The sequence below is a fragment of the Cupressus sempervirens genome, chromosome 2 (genome assembly GCF_028749045.1).
Source record: "Cupressus sempervirens isolate cs-2001-9-10 chromosome 2, ASM2874904v1, whole genome shotgun sequence".
NCBI classification, from domain to species: domain Eukaryota; kingdom Viridiplantae; phylum Streptophyta; class Pinopsida; order Cupressales; family Cupressaceae; genus Cupressus; species Cupressus sempervirens.
In genome coordinates, this window is record NC_143119.1 from 594,203,194 (window position 1) to 594,220,499 (window position 17,306).

The following is a 17,306-nucleotide window of genomic DNA, read 5'->3' on the forward strand; positions in this document are numbered from 1 at the left end:
AATTTATAATGTGTGGGTCTTTTGTTTGGCTATTCATGTGCACCAAATCGCCATGTCAAGAGAAGCTATCCCAGCCAAGGGAAAAGAGAAATAGAAGATGAAGTTTCAATATGATCAATACCACAACTCAAAACCATCTTCACAAGTTACCTCATGAAATGATGAGATTAGAGATATTTGTATTGCTCATATGCATATGGACGAATTTCTAAGAAGAGTCGATGTTGCAACAATAGAGAACATGGTAACATCAAGAAAAGTCACATACACTTGGTCTCTACCTTTCCACAAGCAACTCGTGAACTAAAGTTTGTATCAGCATGCACCAGAAACTTTGATCAGACATTTAGAACTATTAGGGGTCAAGATGGAACCACCATTATAAGCCTTGATTCTTAAACTTAAGGTCAAATTTTCAAAGTTCCACCAAATCTAGTTGTTACTAATATCAATAAGCGGAAGGCTTTGGAATGATGGAATGAAGATAGGCATGTGGCATTAGATACATCAATAATCACTGGCTGATAAACAAACGGCTAAACCTCACTCGATGGCCAAAGGATGTGCCTCAATCAAAATTTAAGGATAAAATTTATAATCTTATTAAATTGCTTAGTCGCCTTCCAAGTCTCAAGGAATCAAAGACTTTTGAGCCTTGGAGGTATCTGTACATCTCTTTTATCATTTGGTCAAAGAAAATGGTGTTATGGGGTGAGATGATAAGTGACATCTTGTGAACAACTGCCACAAGTTTCTTCGACATGTACATTTCATATGAACCCATACATGTTCTATATCATTGCTTCCCTTGGGTCATATTTTGGGCCTCTCGGCCAAGGGAGATAGATCACTTGTACCTATTTGGGAATATTATGATCAATTGTCTTTAAAACAGAGTCAAATGCATTACAAAAGGGTACATGATGCTTTCTTTAGGCATTATGTGTGCTTATTTGATAAGGAGCTTCCTAAGAAGTGTGTTTTAGATAAGCGTGGAACAAAGTAAATGAGTATGGTTGAATATTCCTACTAAACCCACCTAATCCTTAGAAGGAGACTCTACTCGGATTTACCTAACCCTCCGATGAGAATGACTCTCAGTTAGGTAGCCATCATCTTAAGAGCACCTTCTAAGGCCTTTGAGATCTCTATTAATGAATAAACTCATTAACAATACATACTTGGTAGAGATCCCACCTCTAACCAAGCCTCTTGTCTCTAACATATCCATATGATTAACCACTACAATCCCTAAAGATTCTCTACAAATCTCTCTCAAGGTTCCAATTTGGAATCTTGGCATTCAATTAAGAATACCCTCTAATCTCTGAGTTCTCTTAAGATAAATTCAACATTCTAATGAATGCCCTCTAACAAGTTCTTACTTGGTCTCTATGAGAACAAGAAAGTTCTCTTCTCAAGCATGATTATCAAGCATTGATTGAAATTTTATCTACCAAATGATTTACATTTATTTCTTATATAAAAATATCAAATGAACATACTTTCAGTTCTATTTAGTTCCACACTATAAAAATCCTTCACAAAATGTATATTCTTTTAATTCTCAACATTCATTCAAAATATATATTAGTTTAGTTCTTTTACTTTTTCTACTATGATGGTTCTGCAGCCCAACTTTCTTGAATATAATTATTTTCCAATCCTCCCATATTTTATTTGTCATCTATGTCCGTCTAAAAAGTCGCAACCCTTCATAGCACAATCTTTTCGAGAAGTCACAACATGTTATAATTACAACCCTTTTGAAGAGTCACAACACTTTATAAATACAACCTTTTTGAAGACATAACCATTCATAATCACAGCCCTTTCAAAGAGTCGCATCCTCTCATCATTTCAACCTTTTGAAAAAATACCTTTTTTTTTCATTTTTTCCTCTTCCATTAATCCTTCTTTTACTCCTATCTCCTCCTATTCCATTCCCTTTAAAATGTGCTCTCCTCACTTTTATATCTTAATTTGAAGGAGTCACATCTCTTCATTAAATATCTCTTGACTTTTCATTAGATTCACTTAATTTATATTATTCTATATTATATTATATATTTACTTATTTATTTTATGTTAATTAACATTTATTAATAAATCCTATTTAGAAAGGTGGCATAGTTTCTAACTTTCTACAATATTCTATCTTATAGTTAATTTTATTTACTTGTTCATTCATTGTAATCTTATTCTTATTTAATTTTTTAATCATATTTTGTTGATAATGGATATATGTATGTTTTTTTTTTAGCAATAAGAGGCTGAAGCTATGATTAATTATTATATGTTGTAATTTATTATTTTTATTTTTATTAAGCTTGAGTAGACTCGAACTAAGACCTCTCAAATAAGAGGCTCATAATTTACCATTGTGTTGCAGGCTCTTGCTGCCTAATAGATATATGTATGTTATTATTTATATTATAATAAAAATTAACTAATTACTATTTCTTACTTTTATATTAATTGTAATAAATGATTTTATTATCACTATTTATTTAATAATATTGCAATATCTAATTATTATTAAACTGTATCTTAAAATGGGGACATGACACATTGTTAATAAACACCTTTTTTTTTAGACAATGAGGCTATGCTGGGATATCTTGTATTTTGAAGACTTGGTGTTTCATACTACAATGTTTAGAATTGAATAAAAGAAGATGTTTTCCAAACTTTGATATACAAATCTTGAGATTAATTGATGTATTCTTACGTTGCATTAGTTAATCATTCTTGAATTCATTTGTTTGCTTCTCTTGTGTGAATCATTCAAGCGTTTTGTTTAGTTTCTTGAAGACTTTGTGCTTCAAGGAAAGAGGTTGTTATAGTATAATAGTGTCTGCAATTAGTGAGAGCTGAAAACTTCAAGCTTCAGTTTGAGTGTTTTATTTAAATTTAAGGATAATTAGTATTTGCACCTTACTACTTATTTTGTTCATTTCTTGAATCAAATTAGTCATACGATACTTTGGGTTCTTGTTCTTGATTTATAGAATATAATTGTAATTGTTGTCTTAGGAGTTGTTCTTAAGTCAACCACCAAGCCACCAATATTATCGCAGCAATAGATTTTTTTTTGTTGAATTTGAAGTTGTATTTGTTTGCACATCTTTCCTAAGAAAAGAGGAATTGATTAAAAGAACTACCCATTTTGTAATTTCAGTTAAGTCTCTATTGAAGCCCACTGTGATAAGAAGGGAGCATTCCTTATTGCTGAGAGGAGAGATTTATCTCACTATATGTTTCCTAAAAATACAATTTTGTAAGTTGTAATCTTAGGGACTTCCAAAACCTTTAGCCAACAGGTGTTAGGCTTTTTCAAGCCCAATGGTTTTCCACTTGTATACTTGTGTCGCTCTCATTTGTATGGTTGATTTCTTCTCTCATTCTAGCTTAGTTCCAAGTGTTGTTCACAAGGTGTTTTACAGCTGAAATGGTTTAAGATCTTATATCTGATATTTCTCTCCTCAAAGGGTTAAAGTAGGAAATAAATCTATTTTAATTTTTTTCACTTTATGGGCATAGTTTGCTTACACTTGTATCATCTTCTCACAGATATGATTCAAGTAATGAATTATAAGAAAGGGATAATAGTAATCACTTGATAAGAGAAAACTGAAAACCATGAATTAGAGACTGATAGAAGTTTTAAATATATATATGCAAATCTTGAAAATATCCTCAACTCTCGACAGAAGAATGTCAACCATCAAAGCAGATGCACAATATAAATAAGGAACAAATCACTAAAACAAATCATGGTAGCTCTCAACTGGCTTCCAATAACTCAGAAGCCTATTAAAACCTCTAAGTATACTTATGATTCCTTATATAGGGGCCCAATAAAGCCATTTTATTGATGTGCGCACATGACAAACAAAAACACAAATAATAGTTAAACAAGAGAGTATAGTAGCATATATTCAATAAACAAGACTGACAATTACAAGAAAATATACCCAGTTGACAGTTCCTGCATAAACAGTGAGGCCGCATTCTTTTCTTACAGGAAGAGGTTCACCAGTCAGCATAGATTCATCCACAGCACTTTTACCTGCCACCACTTTCCCCTGAAATGGTTAAAGCTTCTGTCCATCAGTATTTTTTATTAAACTATTGAAATTTGAGACAATCCGCTGTAATGATTCAATGAAATAAACCACAAAATGCAAAGCAACTACTATGATGATTTATGTTTTTTTCCAAGTCCAATTCTGGATCATGGAAAGGAAGCAAATTTGGATATCAAGCAAATAATTGCAGTACACTCAGTGACTCCACATTTTAAAATGACTTCTTCACATCAATGCCTATGAAGTATATTTCATTCCTAGAAAAACAGATGGAAGATGCATCTATATGATAAACAATTGTAAATGAAACCATTAAAAAACTATATACAAATTGAAACTTAGTAGTCATTATACAAGGGAGACTTCTTTGAAAGTACTGACCACTTGCTTATGTGTGATCAGAAGTTACCAACTCGTTCATGGTTGCAAAGGATTCCACAAGTGAACACAAGCTTTATACATTTAAAAAGAATATTTTTTTACTGAATAGAAAATAAAAATGCTCAGTATTCAACATACATCCACTGGAATAGTCTCGCCAGGAAGAACCAATACAAAATCTCCAGATCGAATTTCATTGGTTGGTACTTCAAAACAGGCAGCCTCATTAGGAAGAACCTCGTTAGTCAATTGAACACCACCATCCACAGGAACTACCAAACGTGAGTGAGAAGATACTAGAGACTGTTCAAGGCAGTAAAACATTTGTCAGGACTCAAAAAATATACCTTTATATTTTATACATTGTGTTGGATCCTAAAATCAAATTACTGTGCAATGAATTCAGTTCAGGCAACTGTAGCTTCCATTTCTCATAAAGAACCACACATGTAGACTCAACAATATGATTCTTAGATTGGAATCTGAATAACAACTCAAACAGCTAGGTATTGAGCTAAGCATATGGGGCCAAAAATAAAGTCTGAAGATTATCTAACATCACAACTAACATTTTCACAAATTAAAAGCCGCTCAAAACTGGGAAGACTTCAAAGATTACTGCAATTAACAAAATTCCTCAATGATGAGTCTTAATATGATCATTAATGAAATATCTGATCATCTTGTGTAATATGGCTTTTCCTAGGGGTATTTCCACATTAAATTCTAAGATTAGTGGGAAACCTCGTGTAAGGGGATTAACAGTATAAACTTTAAAATGAAATTCTGGTTGATGCTTACTTAAAGCTTGAGTGACATTTAAAAATATCTTCATCAAAGTAACATCTCAAGAAATGATGTTACTCGCTAGACATGATATTTTTAATCGCTACTTGAATTTCACATGACACCAGAAAGTGAACTTGAAAGATTTGAATGAATGATTTTAATGACATCCTCGAGACCAAACAGTGTAAGGAACCAAAAGCTCACAACATTAAACCATCTCCATATTATTTTCCATGTCCTATCTTCTGTTACGTATCTTGACCAAAAGACAAGAAGTTTGGTAGATCTTAAGCTCTTTAAATAAATTGTGCATTTTGTTTGCCTTCAAGATGGTACCATATTGAGACAAAATATTGTGTTCATGATCACTAAGTTGTCTGCATTGTGTGAGCCTTGTATGATTCGTCTTATTTGATTATTGTCGAGTTGCTAGCTCCATGAGCACGGAGGGGTGGGCCTAAGGGTTTCACGTGGCTGGGAGGCATTGCTACCTATACCACTATTGGGGATCAGAGAACAGGGATGATCTTCTTCCAGTTGCAGGACCTTGCCTTAACCTTCTCTCTCCTCTTGTCCTCTTGTTATTTCATAGTAACATGGAGGCGCATCCCCCCCCTTTTTGCCCAACATCCTGGAGACTTGGACACACCGGGGACTTGGGGACTCTGTCCCCCTCGTCCCCAACGGCGCCACCAGATTCCGCCACCTCTGTCGAGGATAAGGGATGTCTCGATGTTGACTATTTGTCTATTCGACTATTTATCCTCAATGTTTGATGTTCCAATTTCATCCAATGTTTAAGTATTTACTCTTTTACATCTTTATATCTTATATTGCAATACATCTTTTCATAACTAGCATTTAAAGTACCATATATACACACCCCCTCCTATCCCCCGCCACTGTCCCCCCACCTCCCCAGCTTAAGGCCCCTCTGTTGCCCCATCCCAGAAACTTGTCCCCCCATTCCGTCATCCCCCCATCCCCCAAGGTGGTGTAATTATGTGTTATTTAGGTATTTCGATGTATGCACATATTGTACTTGATGTTATATCGCCATTGTGATGGTTTATAGATGTATATGTGAGAATGGTATGTTAGATGTACTCATTATATTACTTTGTTGTATTGATGCTATCAAGTGCCTCTTCCTTGAGAAGTGTGTACCCGGTACTACCTGATGTGGAGGTTTGATTTACATTATAGATTAGATTGGTTTCTAGTTTGAATCTAGGTACTTGGTCGAACCCCTTAAGGGTAAAAATTCGTACGATGAAATGATACCTTATATTTCATCATACAAAATTGGGAGTTGTATCACACAGCTCCTGGAGTTGTATCGTGAGATACTAAAGCTCATCGCTCCCAAATAACAGTTTCGTCATACGAGTATTGTGTGTAGTTTCACCACGTTATCGCATGTGTCTTGGAGTTTTCTCATACGATGTTGATAGACAATTATCATTACTCAAAGAACAGGCATTTCCCTACTTGTTCGGTGAATGTAACTTGGTGTTGTGGGTAGCCTTTTTGGGAATTGCTTCTTCCCAATTCGGTAAAGATCACCTATTGGTTGTTCCATGGTCAATTTTGATGTTATCTTATTCCTTCTATGTTTTAGTCTAAAAAATGAACTTGTATGGCTTAATCACTTAGGAAATCGTATTTGAACTTTAAAATGAGCCCCATACCTATTGTTAGTATAATTAATAATGGAATGAACATTGTGTGGTTAATTGACCTCGATGGAAAGTATGCATTGGTAAGTAGTGAATGCTTGGGGATCTTTAATTAGATGGTTAAGTCTTTCGTTGTGATCCTATGATTGTTGTATGCCTATTGTTATATATTTCTTTTTTTTAAATATGTTAGTCTATGCTTATCCTTGTTTCAAAGGATCTTCGTCATTTTCCCTGGGTGTCTCATTTTCTCTATTACATGCCAAAGAGTGATGCAATGGTCAATGGTGGAACATCTAGGTCTGAAACCAGCTTTCCCTTTTTCTCTCATCTTCTGCCCAACTGCTGATTCTACACTCTAGCATGCTCCCATAAAGTTTGCCAAAAAGTGAGTTAGCCATAATAGTGTGGCAATTAGATGGATTATTGATAACTACACTCTTAAAGAGGGAAATAACCACACTAGTTGTACAATCTATCGAGAACCCATTACAAATGACACGATTGAAGATCTCTTTTATATAAGTTGCAAGGATTCCCCATTTTAAAAATTTAGCTTGTAGCTCACCAATGTCCATAGCTTTATCACTTGCCATTTTTTAATCCCTAGCTCATGTCAATGTTTTTACATAGTTGTAAGAGAAATCATTTAGATTATGATATTGTTGGGCCCAAGTGGTAGGTGTTTCTATTGAGAAAGGCTCGTATTCATTGAATATGTGTAACGACATCCTTTAGTTTCTGTACCACCTAGCTGAGTTATCGTGTGGATTCTCGTTCATGGTCAAGCTGCTTGATCATTATTGTGTTCCTTCATATATTTCTCTCAACGTAATTCACCACTGTATTGTCGATGACTTGGCATCGTGGTCTCATCCTAAGTTGTCTTTCATCTATTCATGATTTGGAAGAGTCATCGGTTGATGCTGGAATTTATTATCAATGTTACGAGGATATTATCAATGATGTGTAATGCAATTGCTGAAACTAACATATTGCAACTGTAAATGTAATCTATGAAAGATCGTTATGCTCATTTTATGGAATTCTTTTATTTTGTAACTAGTCCTGTGAAGATTTTGGTGATTGTCATTCATTCTTATATCTATAGGGTAAGTGTTCAATCTAAAAAGAAAAATAAGGGTTATTGATTGACTATTTAGTGTCATCGATCATAATCAAGAAACTTTTGTAATTGGGTTCAGAAATCAATAAAGGAGTATCTTTTGGTTGTGGTTGGGATTTACCCTTGAGTAGGAGGGTTTTCCCAAGATAAATATATATGTTCTTTGTTATCCTATGTTTGAATTTCAGTTCATTGCCTTTTATGTATTCTAATTCAAAACATTAACATGGTATTAGAGCAGGTCTAGTAAAGATCCTGGATCAGAATAAAAAAATTGGGAATTTAAAAAAATGCACGAATTGAGTGATTCTTTTGAGAATGTGTGCCTTGAAGCCTTGGAGGCAGATGTGTTGGTGTTCAATATTTTCTCACTCTTTGCCTGCACTATAATTTTGTGATGGAGAAAGATCTTTGTTGGATTTGAGGAAATTGTGATGTCCCCTTTTTAGTAGGATTTGGAAGATTGGTTATGTTAGCTCGTCATTGCGACCCTCGTGGTCAAATGGCTTGTTTTAAGGGTATCTAGTGGTTGACTTGTTATTTATAGTAAGTCAGTTGGGTGAGTTTCCAATTTTAGTGGTGTAGCTGGGAATGTAATGTCCCCTAGCGAGTCGTCTATGAATGAAACCATTATATTTGATTGAAAAATAATAATCTATTTGTGGATTAGAAGATTTAATCTATTTCAGTTGTAGTACTGAATTAGAAGAGTGTTGGAACAAGGAAGATTGTTTGAATCCAACATCAATGGCCTTCCTCAAGGTTTTTATGGATCCAAGCCCACGATCCCATCTTGGAATGACCTCGAGGCAACTTGATCCTGTCTTGGACAATCCTCAAGGCAACAACAAGGACGTCAATCCTACCCATCTCGGAATGACCTATCAATTGGATTAAACAAGCCTTAACTATGCCTTGTTCTTCTAAGTCAGTATTCTAATGACTTTGATATTATACACTAATATAATAATAGGAGGTGTGGAACACTTAGCTCAATATGTCTAAGCTAGATAAATGATTTAGAGTAATTTGTTGTGTTAGTTATGCACTGTCGTTTTGCCTAGTTATACCAGACGGAAGTAGTATCAGCCTAAATAATTTATTAATCCTGCAAATGATCACCTTCAAAGCAGATCCTATCTGAAATAGGCATATTAGTCCAGGTATCTTATTTATTGAGGGTTCTTTTCTTCTTTCTGATCAATGTCATTCTGAATTCACCAGTCCTTATTATATATGTTCGTGGTCCAACTGAAACAGTACTATGGAACAGTTTCCGGCAGATGCACCTTTTGTTTATTATTGTGATTACGTTTGCAGGGTTTGATGAGATTTTAATATTTCATTATGGTCTGACGTGGACGGTAAAATTCCTGACTGTGTATTTTATTTCTTCCACCATTCTTGTTACATAGGCTATCGATACCTACTTGTGTTGTTCGATGACTTGTTTAATAATTTGTTTGCTTCATTGATGTATTAATAAATTGAAATTCAATTATTAATTGTTAAATAATTTATTTATTAATATCCATTGTATTAGTTTCTCTCTACTGAACAATTTATTTATTTATTTATTGAATAATTAATAACCATTCTATGAAATCCAGTTTTATATATATATATATTAAAAATGATGAAATTTCATTAATTGTTTATTTTGAATTTATGAAATTCATTTGTATATTCCTTTATTTTATTATCCAGTAATAATAATAACAAAAAATATTATTTATAGCTAGGGGGATATGACAGTCCACCCCTCCTAATTTCCCTTGTCTTCAAGCAACTTAAGGTTCAGGCGTTCAAAGATTTCAGCTCCTTCCCAAGATGCGTCTTCTTCCGGTAGACCTTTCCATTTAACTAAACATTCAGAAATGGTTTTATTTCTCAATTTCTTTTCTCACATATTTTTTATTATTTACGGTTCTAGGATACGCTTTCCTTCGTCATTGAGTGGAGGTACTTCTTTGCATGGAGTGATTTGTTGTCCAATAACCTATTTTAAACATGATACATGAAAGATGTTATGGATCCTAATATTTGCGAGCAATTCCAATTCATTGGCTACCTCACCAATTTTCCTTATGACCTTGTATGGACCATAGAATTTTGGTTTTAATTTCTCTACTCCGCTAGTTTTCATCAATCCTTGTTTGTATGCTTTTGGTCGGGCTATTACTGCATCTCACTTAAATAATTGACTTACAAGCCTGAGTCCAATATTAATTATAAAAAGTGCATGGAGTTAATATATTTAAAAAGTTTGAACATGAAACCAAAAGCAATCTCATTTAAGTGAAATGTGTGTGATTGAAGCTAGTAGCCGTTTAGCATATGGAAAAAGCTTTCTTAGCTTCATCATTTATGAAAGCGAATTTCTAGAGATGAATTGATCGCTCTTATGCATTTGATATTTTGTTCTAAGCGGTTTTCCAAGGGTTTGAGCATTGTTACTAAGAGAACGACCCACTTCTTTTGGCAGAATTGCACTTTGAACTAGTGATTATTGTGCCAATGAATTGTGCCAAATCTGATTACTAATCTGCAGATTGATCAAGGGTTTGGAAGAGGTATTTGTGCAAGGAATTGATTGCTATGCGTTGGGAATAAGAATGGCTGTCGTAGTGGGTTATATTTCTGCCATCAAAGAATGTGTTTGATGCTTATATGCATGCACGATTGAGTGGCATTTGGATTGTTGTAGCAGCATGGAGTCTATTATCAGCTGCATTCAATCACTAGGGAGCAGCACTTGATTTCTCAGGGGCTGCATCCACTTTATAGGCCCATGTTTGCTGCAAAAAAGGCCAGCATTATCATTGGAGGGGAGTTTATGTGTCTAAATTTCAAGTTTCCTAGACACATTTTTTTCTATGATTTCTAGAATAGGTGTAGATTTTATGATGGAATGCATGTAGAAGCAAAACACTTTGTAAATACCAAAAAGTATGTACCTGTATAGTCGCTTCATGCAATCAGGTTGCAAGTGCATTAGGCATTGCAACATTAAACAACTCATAGGTAGTTAATAAATAAGTCAAATTGGTTGACGGTTTCCCCTTTTCTATCTACTTTTCTCTTTCCTCTTTTCCTGTATAGTGAGAGCTCATTGTATATTTTTCATCTTTTGTTTTAGGCGAGGAAGCTATGCCTCAAAATCTGGCATTGTGAAATGTTTGTGTTTCATAGAAAACATTTCAGTACTGAATAAAAGAAGCAAGATTTTCCAAAGTATGTGTTGCAAATCTTGAGATTGAGTAATGTTTTCTTATGTTGCATTAGTTTTGTGTGAATCATTTGAACATTCAATTTAATTTCTTGAAGACTTTGTGCTTCCAAGAAAGAGATTATGATAGTAAAAGAGTGGCTGCAACTACAAAGAGTTAAAGACTTTGAGGTTCAGTTTATTTCAATTTTTGGATAATTAATAAGAGACTTTGCACCTTTACCGATCAATAAAGAGACTTTGCGCCTTGCTAATTATTTTGGCTATTTCTCAAATCATATTCATCACATGAGAATTCAGGCCCTTGTTCTTAATCTACCAAATATACTTATAAATGTTGTCATAGGAGTTGTTCTTAAGCCAACCACTAAGCCACCACTGTTACCATAACAGTAGATACTTTTTGTTAAGTTTGCAATTATTTCTTTTTACATATCATTCCTAAAAAAGAGGAATTGATAAAGTCAACCCCCCATTTTTTAAATTCAGCTAAGTCTCTTATGAAGCCACCTACAATAAGAAGGGAACCTCCCCTATTGTTGAGAGGAGAGATTTATCTCATTATACCGTTTCCTAAAATCACAATTTCGTTAAGTGTCATCTTAGTGAATTACATAGTTTTTAGCCAACGGATTCGTATGTGCATTGTTCAAAATTGGAACTGCTTGTCAATCATTACACATGCTAAGTGTCCCATCTTTCTTTTTGACCAGCACTACTGAAGAAGCAAATGGGCTTGAACTAGGCCTGATATGCCCCATATCTAGTAACTCCTTAATGGCCTTCTCTATTTCATCTTTGCATGCCTTAGGATGTCTATAGAGAGTAGTGATAATTGGCTTTGCCCCTTCTTCCAACTCAATAGCATGTTCAAACACTCTATCTCGAGGAACTCGTGGGGGTATATCACTAAAAACCAAACTATGAGAATCTAAAATCTGCAATAAATCATCTTGATAATGTTTAGATTCAAAACCTGTCACCTTAGTACAAATAAGGCATTGTGCTAACCACGCTACATCACCATGATGGAAAATGGCATCCATTATGTTAGCAGATACAACCTGGGGACCTCCGTTCACTATTCCTCTAAGGATTACCTTTTTTCCCATTAATTTTGAAAGAAAATTCCAGACGCTTCAAACTCTATGAATAATTATCCAAGGTTATCAACCATTGAATGCCCAACATAACATTAGAGTAAGCCGAATCAACCACATAAAAATCATCTGTTACAGTATAATTACCAAGAGTGATACTTAATTTTGGAACCTTATGCATGCTTACTAAAGTAGTACCACCTTCTACTCGAACACCAAAACCTTCATGTTTCACTATATCTAAACACGTTTCTTAACAAGAGCAATATCACTGAAATTGTGTGTAGCGCCACTTGTTTACCGTACTGGGTAAAGAAATCAATGCATACAGATAATAGATGAGAACAGTAGAACTTCTTCCTTTATTCGCATATGCCAAAACATTACATTATGCTTGATGATATCTGATGATTACAATGCTTCCCGAAGGGGGGTATAAATACTCACCGAAGGGCCTTTCGGAAGGTTCCCGAAGGAACCCGTCGGGCACAAGTCGGCTACATAACAATTAATATATACTATCCTACCCGTCAGCTCATTACATTCATTTACCGACTACATCATCCCCCCCAAAAAAAGCAGTCGTCTCCTGACGACGATACAACAAAATTGTGCAAGTAATGACCAAGATGCTATGCAGGGGGACGGGTCCATGCTCTTAGATTGCTCAGCTCAGCCCGAAGCTTGTAGACCTGTTCCTTCCGAACCTTCAACTCCGCTTCCGCTTCCATCTGAAGCTCCAGCACGAACTGCATCATCGCTCCAACTTCCCCCATCTCCTTCTCCTTGTCTGCTGTTGCCTGCACCTTCTCCACTGCCAACTACTCCTTTGCTAACAGGGCTTGTCTCTCGGATTGCCAGGCCGCCCTCTCAGATTCCCAGACTGCTCTCTTTGAAGCCAACCTAGCAGCTGACTCCTCCCGAGATCTCTCAACTGCTACCTGATTTGCCTGGGCCTTCTGAAGAGTGTAGTACGCCTGCTTGTGCAACCTCACTATCTCCTAGAACAAAACCTCAACCCGGCTGTCCACACCAAAACCCGCCGTGGGGGTCCAGTCCTGAAGCATCTCATCAGTCTCTACATCCGGCCAACCTCGCTCCTCAAAACAGACCATGAAGGCAGCTGGGCATCCAAGTCACATGAACAAGATGACTCCCTCTAGCTCCTTCACAATCGAATCCAATGCCTGAGTCTCCATGGAATCCAACACCTGACGAGCTCGTGAGGCTCAAGCTGGCAAGTCGGCAAGAAATGCCTCCTTCATTCTTGCCTCCTGTGCTGATGAATGTCCCTGCATCACCATCTCCACGGTGTCAGCCATACACTCAACAGTACAATGCGACGGTCCAATATCCGGAACGGGCTGTGCTACCTGTGGCTGAGTGTCTACCTCGAAAATATCATCTCGTGTAGAAATCGGTACATAAGCCATCCAAGGAGTCAGAGCACGGTGGAACCGCGTGCTCAAAAAACTACTGACCTCCCCAATGCGACTCTCTCTATCACGCTCTGGTGATGCCAAAAGTGTTGCATCCACCATCACCACTACATCAGATCCTACGACGTCCAAGTGTACACCCAAAGTACTATGTCTTTCTGCTAACTCCGGTGCTAGAAGATCAACTACCTCCATGACCGTCTCCTCCCCTCCATCTGGTACGTTCTCTTTTGAAGGTTCCTGAACTCCTGTTGGCTGTGCTATGGTGACTTCCACTGCTGGTTGTGCTACAGTGACTTCCACTGCTGGCTGTGCCTCGGAAACTCCTACTTGTTGTGCTACAGGACTTCTGTTGGCTGCGCTACAGCAACATCAGCTGCTGGCTGAGATACAACAAGTGTCATGGGTGCTGCTATCGGAAGTGCTTTAGTAGGGGCTGAAAAAGTCCCTCGGCTGACAGGTGTTGTCATTTGAGCAAACCCTACGGCAAACCCAACTCCCAGCCAGCCAGGAGAAGGCCTTACCCTGTGCTGCCATGGTGTTGCTACTGTGACTGTCTGCTGGGGTGCACCGGTCATTAGAACCGGCCGCCTTGCCTATCCAAACCCTGGAATGTGAGCCATGCGCAGACCTGTTAACACCAAACAAGGACTAACAGGAATTGTACTGCACAGAAACAACAAGGGGGTAGCCATGACAACCTGAACCTCCTCCTCATCATCTTCTTCACCTTCTTCGTCCCCTACACTGTTCTCCTTCGAAGATGTCTCCTGACGGCCGTTGTCCGTATCACCACCCCCCATGTCCACCCGAGGCCTCTTCTGTCCTGCAGCACCTTTTTGCCCCGTGGCTGTATCCAAGTGCTTCCACCACATGATCGGGGGTTCTCCAGGAGCAAGTGGTCCCGATTTTGCCTCCAACTCATCTATTGGAATCATCTGTGTTGTCGCATCAAGGAAGAGGCCAATGGCATAGTGAGGCATATAGAATGTCTTACGTTGGACGGTCATGAACTCATGCATACGCTCAGCCAGCACGGACGCCCAATCGTAAACCTTTTTGTTCATTATTCCATTCATCATAGACACCTGTAGAAATGAGATCGGATGCCCTAGATGATCCCGTAAGCCTGCTTTTGACCAAGTCCATCAGGCATCGCCATGGTCCTTCCTGAATGTTTGTTTACTTTAAACCCCTCCCCTTCAATGTCGCAGCCAATGCCACCTGCTTTGCTTCCGTCATATCTCCACACACCAATCTAATCAAAAATAGCTTTACCTCCTTAGAAATTTTCTTCGATTGAACCTTTTTGCCCTGCAGCCCTGGAATACCAAAGACTCTCGTGAAATCAACTGCTTGAATGAGACCACCAAGTCCCTGTCTAAATACTCAAATGTGCTCCTTCGTAAAGCTCTGCCATAGGTCTCAATCATGGCGCGCAGGAACCCTTCATAGTCTCGAATGCAAAAAACAGGCATTTGAATAGCCCATTCTACCTATGCTCTTCTGATGCTAGCTTTTACTAGATGTGTATCAAGGGTTTCTTGCCACCATCTTCTGCAATCTATACCACTCAACCCCTCGAATTGTATAGCTTGTCGTGTGATTTCCGCTGTTGCAAGTGTCGTAGGTTTACGCTTCTGCTTGCTACTGCTCGTGCCTTCATTCTGATTACCTGCACACGACATATTCATGCCCTCCTCAACTTCAAACTGTTCTAGTTGCCTTCTCCACTTTCGTTTGCCTGCAAACTCCATATTCCTGTAGGTCAATTATTATATTCTTCTTTCTCCAAGCGTACGGATCCATACGGCAAATGGATGGTGATTCACTGTTGAAGACACTCTCTGTAACCAATGGGAACCGTACAACCCCTTACTGTATTTAATCTGTACACCATGTGTTGCCTAGGAAGGTCGTACGGCAATTAAACTTTACAACCTCCGCATGGTAAATAGACTTTTAAACATCTGAATGGTGACTTACAAAACTGTACAATGCATAGACGAAAATCCATACACTGAGATATTACCAACTGCTGAAACTTTTTTTGAATCCGTACACCTTGCTCATGAACAAATCCGTACACAGCCACTGCATGTTTATTATAAAGTCTAGACGATGACTGGGATTCAAAAGCCGTATGGTGAATCCATACACCAATTACTGAAATCCGTACATCTACCAATTTTATAGAAATCCGTACGGCCCATATAGAAATCCGTACACTAACTCTGTTTAAAAAAAATCCGTACTGAGACCCCTAAATGTCATATGGCAATTGTCATGCACCTGAGGGAGTCCGTATGGTGTACGGTGTACGGTCAATTTTTTTTCTTCCCGATACAATACTATTACTCCTTCACAATTCGGGGTGGCAAAGGCGTGTGGTAAATTTTTAACTTGCACCCATTGACTGTGTCGGGAACTTCCTATCCATCGAGCATCCATAACTTAATCGCTCCATTGTCGCCTACCTCCCGGATCTGATACGGTCCGACCCACTTAACTTTTAACTTGCCTGGTTTGATCTCATTCCGGCCATCGTACTTCAACACCCACTGTCCAGCTTGAAACCTGTTCAGTTTCAAGTGGTTATCGTGCCATGCCTTCCGCCTGTTTTGTGTTACCTCAGTCACCCACTGCACCAATAATCGCTTCTCCTCCAGCCTGTTCAGTTTGTACAGTCGCTCCCTTAAGCTTTCCATGTCTCCCAACTTGTTTTCCAGTGCAATCCTTAGGCTTGGTATCATGAATTCCACTGGTACTACGACCTCCTGTCCGAACATCAGTTGAAACGGCGTGTGCCCCGTTGTGACTTTATACGCCGTGCGGTAAGCCCAAAGGGCGGAGGGTAATTTTTCCTCCCAGTCCTCGCCTTCGACCGTGCAGGATTTGTATATAATCAAGACCAAGACTTTATTGGTAGCCTCGGCCTATTCATTTGTTCTTGGGTAGTACGGGCTTGATAACGAATGATAAATTTTGAACTCCGTGGTTAGCAGGCGGATAACATGGTTTACAAAATGTCCTCTATCACTCGTTAACTACAATGGGATCCCGTACCTAGTAATAATTTGTTCATAAATAAACTTTGTTGTGCTTACCGCTGAGTTGTCTGGTAGTGCGCATGCCTCCACCCATTTGGTCAAGTACTCCGTCACGATGACGATGTAACGGCACCTTCTGGTTCTGCTCGTCTTTAGAGGTCCGATGAAGTCCAAACCCCATCATTCAAAGAGCTCCTGAGCATGAGAGGGATTCAGAGGCATGAAGTCTCTCTTCAAAGGTTTCCCGGCTCGCTGACATGTATCGCATGCAACGACCCACTCCCTAGCATCGTTGTGTACCACTGGCCACCATAGTCCTGCCAAGAGTATCTTTTGTGCAATTGTGTCTGGCCCCATGTGTCCTCCTACCAGTCCTTCATGTGCTTCCTTCAGTACCCATGGGATCTCTTCCTCCAGGACAC

General features: G+C 37.9%; 1 protein-coding gene across 1 annotated transcript in view; it reads right to left on the bottom strand.

Moving 5' to 3' along the window:
• Positions 1-17,306, bottom strand: part of LOC149574804 (copper-transporting ATPase PAA2, chloroplastic) — a 223,313-nt gene that overhangs the window by 120,066 nt on the left and 85,941 nt on the right. Inside the window, exons 6-7 of the mRNA XM_089814630.1 lie at positions 4,611-4,775; positions 3,978-4,088 (exon numbers count right to left, since the gene is read on the bottom strand). Coding sequence (XP_089670756.1) covers positions 3,978-4,088; positions 4,611-4,775 — 276 coding nt within the window. The remainder of the gene's footprint in view (positions 1-3,977; positions 4,089-4,610; positions 4,776-17,306) is intronic.